Raw genomic sequence first — 13,315 nt, 5'->3', positions numbered from 1 at the left:
ATCTGGGGGATTGGAGGCGCCAGGAGGCAGGAGGCAGGCGACAGGAGGACCATAAAAATTTGCTTCCTAAAATCAGGAATCCGCCTTAAAATACACAATCTGATTGGTGGAGGGGTGGAGGAGGTGTTGGATAATGGAAGATTTAATGCACTAGAAAAATTATATGTCTGCAAGAGGCAATTTTTTATGGGTTTTTTTCTGACATGAATTTCGATTTAATGAATGTATAAATCATTTAAATATTGACTGAAGGAATACAAAACAGATTGCACGGCGGAATGGGGCTATAAAAAATGCTTTACGCTGGAGAGAGTGAGAGAGAAGTTGCTTGAAGAAGTTTTGAGCTTAGAAAATTCCATTCAAGGGGATCTTTAAAGATTTCGGAAAGTAGTTGCCCATTTTTGGGTACCACTTTGTTTTCGATAAAGAAAAAATTTGGATTTTAATTGATGGAAATATATTAGTTTTAAGAGCAAATAATTCGAGATTTTTCTGGGTATATTTACTAATATTGGAGTATAGGAACTAATAATCTAGAGTGCGATTAGTTCTCCCTAATTTGATCTACTTCTATCAAGGGGGAGACAGTTTCCTTCAATTAAATGATTCCCATAGATAGAGAGAGAAATATATATAGATAGAAAGAGGAATACCTGGTAGATTGTTATATGGATAGATAGAGGGATAGATAGATGGATAGAAAGATGGAATGATGATAGATAGAACGACAGAATGATAGATAGATCGATGGATATATATATAGACAGATATATAACTAGTTGGTTATACCTATAGATGTTGAGATGTATCTATTAACTGTGCAGATTCGTTAAGAGATACTTTTCATAGCTTAAATCTAGAACAAAAGGGTATGCATTAAGATTCTAACATTTATTACTGGAATCTCGTTAAGGATCTTTTAGGATCCAGATAAAGTCTTTCTTAGAGAACGAACCCATAGATTTTAGTGCCTAGAAAGGGTTCTTAAAGATCTTCTTTGACTCTTATGATTGTAAAAACTTTGTTTTAAGGGTTTTGATTGGATTTGATTTGAGGGAACTTTTATAGAGCTCGTGGAACCATCATCTAGCCATTTAAAGGTGTATTTATGATGTTGCTTTGAGTATCTGAAGACAAATTCCTCTGCAATTCTTAGAATACATAAAATAAATACATATCTTAAGGGATATCCCCCCCTTAAACAGTGAAAACACCTCTACCATAAACCCCACCAGTTCTGAGAACCTTTTACACAGAAAAGTATCCATTTCCCCACCCAATCAGCAACATTTTTCCAGGAACTAATGGGACATTTAAGTACCTCAAAGACCTCTATAGAAACAAATCCAAAAAACACAAACAATTTTAGAACACGAATGATAAATGGATGGCAAATGCTGGCCACCCAGAAGAACCCAACAATTTAAGCAGTAATTATGTGAAGTGACTTCTAAACGCAGTGCGAATACTCGTACATTTATCTTCAATTTTTCACTCATTTAAACAGGATCCTCCTTTGAGAGCACCCTGGGGGAGGGATGTGCCTGAATTTCTATACAAATTTATCCTGCTAATGCCATTGCCTCGTCATTCATTCATTCGTTCATTCACAGGAGCATCAGCATCAGCAACAGCATCAGTGGCATCAGCAGCTCAAACAGCGGGCTCCTCCACCGCTCCACAGGCGTCTGCCCCAGCAACAACACCATCGTCGCCGTCATCCGCGCTGGAAACGCAATCAACTGTTATAATTTCGTTTAAATCATCTCAAACACCTGTGCAGTCTCAAACGACGACTGCGATTCAGACCCCAACACCGACAGCGACTGCTACACCGATTCCGTCTGACAATGTGGAGGATGACATGGCAGCCCTGCCCTTGCCGCCGCTGCCGCTGCCGCCGCCCCCTGGATTTGGTACGCCCACAACGCCGCTGCTCACGAGCAATGTGCTTAAGAAGGTCGCCAGCTTCACGGTCGAGAAGTCCGCGGCGGGCAATAGCTCCTCGAATACGCTGCCACTGATGGAGGCGGAGACAACGCTCTTGGCCACGCCGACATCGTCGCTGTTGGCAACCCTGCCAGAGCTGGCAGGTGCCGCCGTCACAGGGGCAGGTGGAGGCACTGGTTCGCGTCGCGGCTCATCTTATGTACCGGAAAAGTTAAGCTTCGCTGCATATGAAAAGTTCGAAGGTAAGTTTGTCCAAATATTCGTTTGCATTTCGTACTCCAAAAAAAAAGAGGGCAATGTGGGTCATAAACGAATCGACATGGGGTTTGGGGAAGGAGTTTTGGAATAAGATTCAGGGATACGACTTGAAAATGTTGAATGAAGAGTCTTTTGGTGGATCACATTTCACATTTGAATGTGAATTGGAATTTTTAGGGGTAATTTTAAGAGAATAATCTGAAAACCTGATAAAAAGGAATGGAAATACACTTTTCCTACATATCTAAATCTGACAGACGGTATTTCAAATCAAAGATGAGGAGATATAAGTGCTATAAGAGTACTACAAGTATATTCTACTTTGGTGCTCGCGCTAGATTTTTCTGTATTCAAAACGGCAACATTTTCCTCCTTGAAATGAAAAGTAAGCGTCCTTTTAGACAAAAATACAGATCCTTATTGCAAAAGGAAAAAATAGATGACCTATTGACCCATTAACATACAATTGACAGCCTTAACAGGGCAATTTGGCTTGTGCCTTCTTTATAAATAATTTTGTTTAACCCAAACTCAAGTTGGATATAAAATAGTTTGCCAAGCCAACAACACTTTACGTTTTCGTGCTAACAGCTGACATAACAGAGGATCTTGAGCGCGCAGTGCTCTAAATTTTGCGCTTAACAGCACTAAATTGTGATATTTAGAGATATGTTATCGATATTGATAATAGTCTAACTAAAAGCTATTGAACTGCTGACAAAATTATTCAGAAATACAGTGGAGATTCTTTTGCAGATGCTTACTGAAGAGCAGCCTTAAGAGCACATTCTTAATAGAAAATAATTTTAATTCTCCTTACTTTCTATTAGAGGGAAACGGGGACAAGTGATTGGTTAGCTAATAAAGTTCTACGACCTAGTGGAGAATGCCTTGTATGTTCTTTGATAGGAAATCTGTCATATATACGACTATAAGGGCTTCTTAGGAAGTTGGGAGTGTTTTGTTTACAGATCTTTCTCGGAAGGCCTCTTCATGTAGTCGAAATACACACCTCTCTTCTGAGACTACCCTCTCACTTTGATCCCAATAAAATCTTCTGGAATAGAAAACTCACTCGCCCAATAATTTCGTAGTACCCTCTGCAAGAGCATTCGTCCATTGTGGTTGCCTCTGAAGGTAGGGTTTCCGCTTTATGTTTCAATCTGCGACTCCAGTGAAGCGATGCCAAAATCAGCAGCAGCAAAGGCGGACCCCCAGTACCATAGAAGGGGGCAGGCGGAGACCCACAAGAGCGCAGACCCATTGAAGGAGAAATATAAAGGTAACACAGCGATTTTTGCGCACTAACTGTTTGCCTTTTGTGTCGTTTCTTGGGAAACATTTAATTTTATTTTCCCATCCCCAACCCCAACCCTCGGCTCCAATCCTCCGCAATCCCTCCAATCATTCGCTATGTTCGTCCCACGTTTGATTGCGTTTGTTGTTTGCTTAAAGTTAACAATTAATTTCCCCTGATTCAACTTTCAGCGTGGAGCGCAAAATCACTCAAGAAAGGGGGAAGCCAAATCAAGTCGAATGATTGCATAATTGGGGAAATTTGTGTATGTAAATATTTGGCATATATATTGGGTGGGGGGAGGGGGGGATGGGAAAGGGAAAACTTTTGTTGGGTTAACATTTTGCAAGTGTTTGAAGTCGCGAAAACTCTCGCCCATTCTCTCCAACTAAGAAACCAGAAAGAACCTCTACCATATTCCCGAAATTAGTGGCATACTTTCAGGCTCTCAGACTTTAAGACTTTCAGTCGCCCAAGACACCCAAGAATTTCCATAGCACATGCCACGCCCCCTACCTTCCTACTATGCGATATATATATCTCTATACAGATGTGCGATGCGTTGCTCGCTCGCATTATTGCGTGTGCTCGAAATTCCAGACACAAATTCCCCGTCGAACGGCAAACTATTTTCAACAATTGTGAGAGCTTTAGACAAGAAATAGTTCGACTAGGGGATACCTATTAGTTTCGACAATGAAAGGCTAAAGTCGGGGACTATTTTTGAAAGAGCCGAGGCAATAATTTGGGGGGTTTATCATTGTACCATTGAGCTGTTTGTTTCTAGAACATTAGATTATATTTTTATATGGACATAGAGCAAATTTGAAGACCAGCTTACATTTTTGGAGGTAGAAAGCTGTCGGAGAACGGATTCTAACACAGAAATTAAGGAATACCACCTCTGGCCTTATAAAAATTCAAAAGTTCAAGGGTTATCATTATTCGATTAAGATGATTTTTGTTACATAGCCAGATAATGACATTGTAGATGAGTTTACCAAATTTGATGTAAATATGTCTAAAATTGTGGATGCCACAACTTTTTCGAGCAATATCATTTCCGATTAAGATTATTTTTGAGAGCTGAGTAGACAATAGCATTGTAGACACATTCACCAAATATTATACACATATCTTTATTATTGTGGATTCCACAGCTTTTGAAAGTATATTCCAAAAAGGTCTTTGAGATACTGATAGATCAAACACTCGTAGAACCACATTGAAGCTATATATTTATGGTCCCCATCTGTACGTATACGAATCCGAGCATACCCTTGTTTCCCCTTAGTTCGTATTAAAATCTCCCCCGTTAGCAAGTGGAAAACTTTCGCTTAAAACGCAGCGCGAAAATTTTGTTGGCTTTCAAGTTTTTTGGGAGGCGCAGTTTTTGACACATGCCACGCCTCCAGCCAGCCAAAGGAGGAGAACGAATGGCGGTGGTAGTGGAAAATGGTGGCGCTAATTGGTAAGCTCATCGTTGTGGGGGCTTCTAGGGCTCTACCACTGGCTGCTGATCCTCCTCGTCATCATCATCGTCGCCGTCTGCTGCAAATTAATGCAAACAAACATTTTAACGCCTCGCTGGACAAACATCAGAGGAGAAGAGGCAGGCAGCAGGCGCCTCTAGATATCGCCGGACACGCAATTTGCTGGCTCTGGACAGGGTCCATCCGCAGCAGTCGCTGCTTGTATCCCTGTCGCATGTCGCCTGTCGCGTTTGTCGTCGCCATCGTCATTGTCTCTGAAGTGGCCATCAATTCTTCGTGGCTTACCCGAGGACCAGTCCGCCCCGTGGTGGGCAGAGCAGAGCGGCAACAGAAGCTTTTGTCGCGACTTTTCATCAGACAGGACGGACAGCCAACGTCCGGCGTGTAGCGGAACGTTTTTGGGATCCAAAAATCTGATTTATATGCTCGACAACATCACGTACCCCAGCAGCTTGTTGTCGGGATGAAGAGATTCCGGGATTCGGGATTCGGGATCCGGGAGGATGAGCACCCTGATGCCTCGGTGCCAGAGTCAACTTCAAGGAGAGGTCTCTGCCTCTGACTCCAAGTATAGAGACGGGCAACAATGTTTTGGCCAAAGCGTAATGAAACAATATTTTTTTTTTGGTGTGAGAGAAAACTACTATACACTGAGGGAAAAGGTTGTCCAGGAAGGAGTTGACGTAGTCTTTGGGAATGTTGAATGCTTTATGTTTAAGGAGGGATACAAAATGATAATTTAGATGCTCATTTGAGGTGTTATGTGAAGCAAACCGCAAGAAAGAATGTGAAACACCCAGCCATCTCCTAACCCATAAACCAAAGACAATATAAGTAATAATTAGGGCAAAGGCCATATATTTCTATGGTACATGATTTCTTATACCCGATACTCGAAGGGTAACACCCAGAAAGAAGCGTGTTTCTGTCTGTGTGTCCCTTTATCCTTCGGTCCCTTCAGTATCCAGACTCCTGTGTGTTTCAAATATGGTAGACCATATCTACCAGATGGCCTAATCTGATTGAGATTGGATCATTATAGGCAGAAGGGTAACCAATGCCGTGGCCACGCAACTCCTTAACACTCGCTTAATCTCTTCGTCGTGCAATGTGCGCGCTCTGGCGGAGGAGAGCGAGAGTTTCGGCCCTGACCGACACGCTTTTTCCCTCCGTGTAAGCGAAGTAGCTTCCTCTATTTCTCGGCGCTGGCTCTCTGCCTCTACCAGAGGCTCTTGCCACTGGTGTCTCCCCTCATTGCTTCATTTCTGCGTTCTGCTTTGTGGTTTTCCCCGGCATCGTTTCATTTTCATCCGTTTTGTTTGTCAGAATCGTCCAGAAAGTGCAACAGGGAGTGCCGGGGGGAGAGCGGGGAGTGGCTGTAGAGGAGTCTCTGCCGTTGATGAATGCAACGCATGCATGCGTGAGGCGCCAAAAGCCGCTGCACCACCCCCATCTCTATATCTCCCCCTTGTGTGGCACGCGGCATGGTGTGCTGTGGTGTGGGGTGGTGTGTTGTGGGGTGGTGCAGTGCCAGGCAAGCAGTTATGCAAATTTGTTGTGCGTCCGTGGCGCAGTTTTCATCAAAACCGGTTTGTGCCACAATGCCGCGACCGGCGCGCCGGCAATAACACGGAACCAACAACAACACCAGCAACAGGATGAACGCCTACAACAATGGGAAGAACTACAGAAACAACACCGAAAAAAACAAAAACTACTACCACAATGACGATGGGCGATGATGAGGCTCTAACGCTGGCCATCCTCTAAGCCCAAGGCGCATCCTTTGGTGCCCGACGCTTAGCCATCATCAGCCTAATCATCATCCTGCTCCTCCTCAATACGGGTAGCTAATGGGATGGGAATGGGATGGTGGCAATGGGAATGGGCCACAATCCTTGGCATCAACCTTTTGGGCTAATGATCTTGTGAGCCCAATCGCTGTTTGCTTTGCTGATGAGACTTTAGTGCGAAGATACCAAATAGGTTTGGTGGAGTTGGGGAAATGGTTAGTTATGGAACTACAAGTGCTGAAAGGCAATTGCATTTGAGTTGGTTTACATTTGGAATCCCATTTGGTTTCTTTTTGGAGTCAATTCGAATCATTCTCGAGGCACAACAAAGCCATTCACTGATCAGCTTTTCGAACAGTGGGCCTATTCGGGGTTTCGCCTCGTAAGTCGCACTAGGACGGTGGCTTCTTTAGGCCTACAGGCCTTTAGAATGCTCAATCCTTGGGCCGATTGCAAGGCGAGATATCCACTCGAGCTATTATATTATATACTGGAGGAAGGATTTCTTTTCCATCAAACAACTTTTCAGCTACTGAAGTTCGATGAGTATTGGTTTTATTTAGTAATCAAATGTATAGTATGTATAGTATTTAGGTCTACAGATACGCTCTGATATAGATACATTATATATAAATCCTGCTGCCTGTTGCAGTGCATTTCCTCTCCAAATCTGGGCGCCTTTTGGTCCTCTATAACCTTAGGTCTAATCGTACGATTAGTAGCTATCGTAACCAGGGTTATGTGGCAGGAAAATTGGCTTACAATCGAAGCAAATGATCTTCTCTCGACTGTGCGTCTTCCCCTGCCTGCAGCAAGTGGCAGAAATCATAGGCACATCGTATTAGTAGCAGTATTAGATATAGATATAGAAGTATACTGAGTAAATATATCTCTATTTAGTGAAAAGATTCGATGATTATTGATTAGAGCGTAGACAGATCAGTATAGATTGTATCTGAGAGATTGTAGAACTCCACTTACCATCTATTTCGGTGTATGAAAAGCTCACTTCAAGTAACAACCCACTTGCCAAGGCAGCCATAAAGATTTCCTTTACTGATTGTCGCCAATCAGTCTTTATAGCGTCTTTAGATTGGACGAGTATCAATCGATTTCAGCTATCATCCAAGACATGATCGTGCTATCTTGTGGAGGAGGGAGAGATAGAGAAAGAGAGCTATTAAAAGAAAGCCCAAAACAAAGTTGTTGGCATAAAGAAAGCGCGAATATCGATTGAACGGGAGGCCCGGTGACGTATCGGCTATGACGCACTTGAAATATGGTTTCTAATTCTGTTTTAGAGTTGATTAAGCATACTCGAATTTATAGAAATGATTCAGTGGAATCAATACAAAAAAAAAAACCCTAGAGACAGCCAACAGCAACCGTGACTGATAAAGAAATCGACCTTGCCAGGGAAATTGTGCCTCTCCGAGAATATACAGAGAATAGAGTTCTATTTCTACCTCCTTCGACTGCGAATGCACTGGGCTATCAATGAACCTGAACATCGTACATAGTAGTGTCGCAGTTGTCGTGTTAGCATTGATAATACTGATAAGTTTTGACACATTTCAATTCGATCGAAGCTCTGTGTGTTTCCCCCCTTCAAAACAGTCTAGTGCTGGATTTAGTCTGAGAAGGTTCTAATTTTGTTGCGGCCCCATGTCCAGGGCATTGAGCAACGTCTGGTGCTCACTGCTGGCCCAAAAGCAAGCAAACTGGGATGTGGATGTCGAAAGTCCGGCCATCGAGGAGTTGGAGAACTTCCATTCGTCTCCTCGGGAACTCCAGCTAATGTCATTGGCCGCCGAACAGGCTCAGAGTTCACGTAGCTCTCGACCAAAGTGGCTGCCACCTGATGTTGCCTCCTCGACCAGCATTAGCCTACGCATTGTCCGCATTAGCGTGGACCTGCCCGACCCGCCTGACCCGCAGCTGCGAGCCGTCTCCCACTCACACGCTGACAGCAAGCGTAAGTTTTTCACCCACAAAAAGTTTGTTTTGGGTTTGAATTTCCCTCAGAAGAGTCGATTGGTGATGGGAAAGGTTTTGCTCCCAGACCTCATTGTCTCTTCCTTGGGAAGTATTTGGCTTTTATTTGCCTTTGATTTCATATTTATTTATACTTTGATTGACTTTCCTTAATTTCACTTTTTCTATCTTATCGGCGGGGCATTAGTCATGCCTTTATAAGTCTTTATAGACCAGAAAGTCGACTGTTATTAAAAGACTACCAAAAACAATACTAGATATGCCCTTAAATAAACCCTACAAACCCTTGGTAGATATCGAACTATTGATATAGGGAAAAGACATGTTAGAGTATCTTCCAACAGCCCCAAAATCTATTCCGAATATTCGCCTAGAAATTTATTTATGCCAAACTTTTTTTTTCCTTGGGAGTTCCAGCGTCTCTCAACCATAAATCTTAGTGGGTCGAAGTTTTCCTCCTCCTTTTTATGGCCAGCTGTGGATCAGATTTCATTAATTCCGTATCCATAATTTTTGCAGGTCAAATGCTGATGAAATGGCTGATATCCACGCTGCAGGGCAACCCCAAGACGACGGCTTCCTTGGAGCTGCAGGAACAATTCAATGCGATGGCCCTGCAATTCTGCAATAATCTCAAATACGTCGGCGTCCTCAAGCAGATCTCCAATGACGGCCAGCTGGACGGCCACTCCACGGCGGGCTTCAGTGTAAGTTCAATGGCCTTTATGGCCAGGCCAGGAAATTGGTCATCTGCGTCGGATGTTGCCACGTCGCTGGCGGAAATGATGAGAGTCCGCGTTTGGCTGGACAGCGGGGGGACAGGAAGCCTGTCCACTCCGGTCCAGTCCGGTCCGGTCCGGTCCACAAAACTAAACTAAGTTTCAAGTCATTAGCGTTTGAAGGCAAAAACCCATTGATAATGGGCACTCTCTGTCTCTCTCCCTCTCTGTGTACGCCCCCGAGGAGGCCAACTGTCAGGCCAACTTATGCGTCGTCCTGCGTCTCCGTAATGTTACTCATACGCCGCGTCATCCTCCGTCGAAAAGGAGTCGCTGGCGAATGGCGGCAAAAGTTGTGCACCGCAAAGTTGTGCCCGGAAATTAGCAATTCCATTGCAAAAAAAACCAAGAAGAAGACAAAATGAAAGACAAACCAGGACTCGGGCTTTGGTTGCACTTGCATTTAGCCCGGACTCCAGCGGTTGTCCATCTAACCCTTTGGCCGCCCCAATTGACCCCTCTTTGGGGTCCGCACTCCCGGACCCCCGTCCCTGTTCTCGCCTGCAAGTGTCAGAACTTGTTAAAACTTTACAGTCGGCAGACGTCAACTATCAAAAGCCAAAACTCACTCTGGGTCTCTGGCTTCTGGCTCTCTGGGTCTCTGGGTTCTGGCTCTCTGCATTAACAATTTCTCGATGCAGTTGTTGTTGTTTTTTTTCCCACTTCTTGTTTCGCTGCATGCAAAATTATGAAACCAAAGTTTGACGCTGCCACTACACTGGGAACAATCGTCGGGCGAACCAGCAACAGGGAAAGGTGCATGGGAAGGCTTTGAACTTTCAAACATACATGGTTGTCCTCTAGGATTGTAGGAAAATTTCCATAAGAGAGTAGGGAATTTATTTAATTTGATTGTTAAAGAATTATCTAAGATATCTTAAGGCATTGGCTTTTTTTTAGACAGGTCTTCAAACTTTAGGCCAACAAAAAAATCATACAAAAAATTCTAGTTAAGAAATGGTCCTGTTTAAAAGGTTAGGTTAATCCGGACGGGCTTCAGCGGGGCCACGGATCCGGTTAGGGGGTGAGAACCGTCGAGGCAGTGCTTCAGAGATTTTAAAGTCCCCCAGAATCGGGACTTTTTTCGCCTAGGGCAGTAGTTCCTGTGGGATTCTCTTGGAGGCCAGCACCATCTTCAACTATGAGATGTTCCAAGGTCTTAACAAAATCTCTTTTATACATTTTGGATCCCCTTATTTTCCTGTTTTACTAATTTGAAAAAATCTTGAAATGTGCCAAGAATCTGTGAACGTTCTAGGAATATCCGAAGCATTAATATCTTAAATATTTCCATTGAAACGTTTCTTATGAATATTACCATGCCAGTTCCTTATTTATTTTCATTTAAAGTTGTTTTAAATTAGTTTGGGTTCCTTTTTTGCTTAAATATGGATAGTTTTCCGATGAAAATCTGCTCAAATATGCCTTAAAATGTACATATTTCTGTAACTTCCATAACTTCATACTTCCGTGAGATTTAGAACAGCCTTTGGGCCCAACAAAAGCCACCAATTCAATCCGTTAATGTCCCTTTTTTCGCTCAGTGTAGCTCCTCGCCTCCCACTCCAACACTCTGCCCTGCCACCATCTGGGTGCAACTCTTTCGTAACCATCTTCAGCCGCTGTGCTGTGCCTAATGGACTCCATAATAGTTGACCATATTTAGGTACAGTTTAGCCAAAGCATCTAGCCTCTTGACCGACCAAACAGCTAAATAAACAAACAGTTGGCGAAAAGGGAAAAAGCTTTAATTGCTCAGAGGCAGAGATCGGGGCGGGGAGTGGAGTGGAGGCTGGTAGAAGGAAGGCCTGTTAACTGGTTCCATTTCGTATTTCTACCGCCTGTAAAACCCCACAGTCCGTCTCCAGTTAAGTGTTATTTGACAGGCGACAGCATGGGGCAACAGAAACAGAAACAACAAGCAACAAGAACAACCACAAATAATGAAGCACTAGATACGAGTATAGCCCCCAAATTAGTTTAGGCCAAAAGTTTTAGCCACAGCAGCTTAACCTCAAATCCCACGAGCCAGGAGCCAGGAGCCAAGACGAAAGGGCAGTGGTGGGGGAGGGGAGGGGAGCACCGCCAGTCGCACAGACAACACCGTTAAGTGATTTTCTATGTGATGATACTTGTGCTCAAGATTATGATATCACAAATTTCTTCAACTGGCTGCCAAGAACCGAGGGACAGTCCTTAAGCAGGGGCAGGAGGTGGTGGGCAGGGGTAGGGGCGGTGTCTCCAAATGCCTCCCCACCGATGTGCGCATCATCAACTTTTTGGGCAACAGGCCAGCATATGCCAAGAGGGGGATGCCAAAGGTTCGTTGTTCGCTGTTCGCCGTTCGACTTTTCTTTTGCCTTTTCTATCGGGGATTCCCTTGTCCCTACATCGTTCCCCATCTTTTTTTTTTTGTGGCAGCAGGGACTGCGCCTTCTTGGCTCATTGAAAGTTTTGTGCGTTTTTATTACTTTCAGTCGAAAGTTGTTGTTTTTCGTGCCCCTCCAAAATATTCTTTTGGGTTTCGAAACTTTAATGCCATGGAATGATTTCCATGGATTTGAATGCAATGTCGTGCCGGGGTCTGTCTTTCTGGAGGGGAGGTGGGATCAAGGGGTTGATGGGGGATTAGATTGAAGCGATTCCAGTGTCATCGTGCTATTAATAGAACGGCTGAGACCTCAATACATGTTTAATTTAATGACTGCCAGAGGTTTCACTCAAAGATAATTAATTTCCAAGGAAATTATATTGAAATATAATTTATTACAGAAAAAAATCATTTTTCCGTTTTTTAAACAATTATAAAATGTTTAAAAATTATTTCTATGAAAAAATAACACTGAAAACTAAGAATAGTCATCGTTTTCTTCAAAAACTAAATAAAATCCCCATTTTCTTTATCAAAATTCAGCTCCAAGCAGGGGGTACCAGGCAGCGCTTTCAAAAGGTTTCCTTTAGCATTTTGTATGATTATTTATTAAACAACATATTTAAAACAATATAAAATGATGCTTGGCAAATTGTTTTAATTAACATTTTGCTAATTAAAAACTATTTAAATCATAAAAACACGTTTTTGCCGCAACATCAGACTGTTGCCCATGGCCCCCCCACCAAACTGCCCTCAAAACAAAATCTGACAAATGCAATTAAAATTGTAATTGAAATTTAATTATGCCTCCAACAAGTGGCGTCCCACACTGCAGTTGTCTGTGCCTGCAGCACATAGATACACATACATGCAGAACGAACACACACATAGATACAGACTCACACTCGTAGATACACATGGTACGACCCTAATCAGTCAAAGAATCTGAGCATCTGACAAATGCAAATCAAGTGCAACAGCTTGCTTTGATGCCTGACGCCTTATTCGATGGGACTTCGTACACCCCACGGGTATGTCTCTTCCTATTGTGTGGGAGTCGGGGTTTATCGCAGTTTACACAATTTGCATGTTGTTTTCGTACTCTAAAGAAGCCAAGAAGCAACCCAAGCTGACTATTCAAGCGCATATCTAATGGATCCAAAGACAACACAAAAACCCTACGATAGACACCCACATATGGGGTGCATAGAGAAAGTTTTACTGTGGCAAAGCAGATGGGTTCAGGAAGTACTATGGGGTGTATGAAAGATGGAATACTTGGGATATTCAGAGCCATTTTTGGAGATCTCTCAGTGCCTTTTCGGTTAGAGGATGTTCAATAAATATATAGTTATTTTTAGTATAAATGAGTACCT

At 43.2% G+C, this 13,315-nt stretch overlaps 1 protein-coding gene across 3 annotated transcripts in view; it reads left to right on the top strand.

The window, feature by feature from the left end:
- Positions 1 to 13,315, top strand: part of LOC6589145 (protein cappuccino) — a 46,698-nt gene that overhangs the window by 29,809 nt on the left and 3,574 nt on the right. For 2 of the 3 annotated variants that reach the window (XM_026989218.1, XM_026989217.1), the window contains 2 exons: positions 1,614 to 2,192; positions 9,306 to 9,493. In XM_026989218.1, the coding sequence (XP_026845019.1) occupies positions 1,614 to 2,192; positions 9,306 to 9,493 (767 nt within the window). Of the gene's footprint in view, positions 1 to 1,613; positions 2,193 to 8,421; positions 8,767 to 9,305; positions 9,494 to 13,315 lie in introns of those variants that run through there. The other variant, XM_026989219.1, reaches the window with a different exon arrangement.

The sequence above is a fragment of the Drosophila persimilis genome, unplaced genomic scaffold (assembly GCF_003286085.1).
Source record: "Drosophila persimilis strain 14011-0111.01,24,50 unplaced genomic scaffold, DperRS2 tig00000191-arrow-pilon, whole genome shotgun sequence".
Classification (NCBI taxonomy): domain Eukaryota; kingdom Metazoa; phylum Arthropoda; class Insecta; order Diptera; family Drosophilidae; genus Drosophila; species Drosophila persimilis.
Note: the sequence above shows the minus strand (reverse complement) of the source record. Positions and strands in the feature narration are given on the sequence as shown.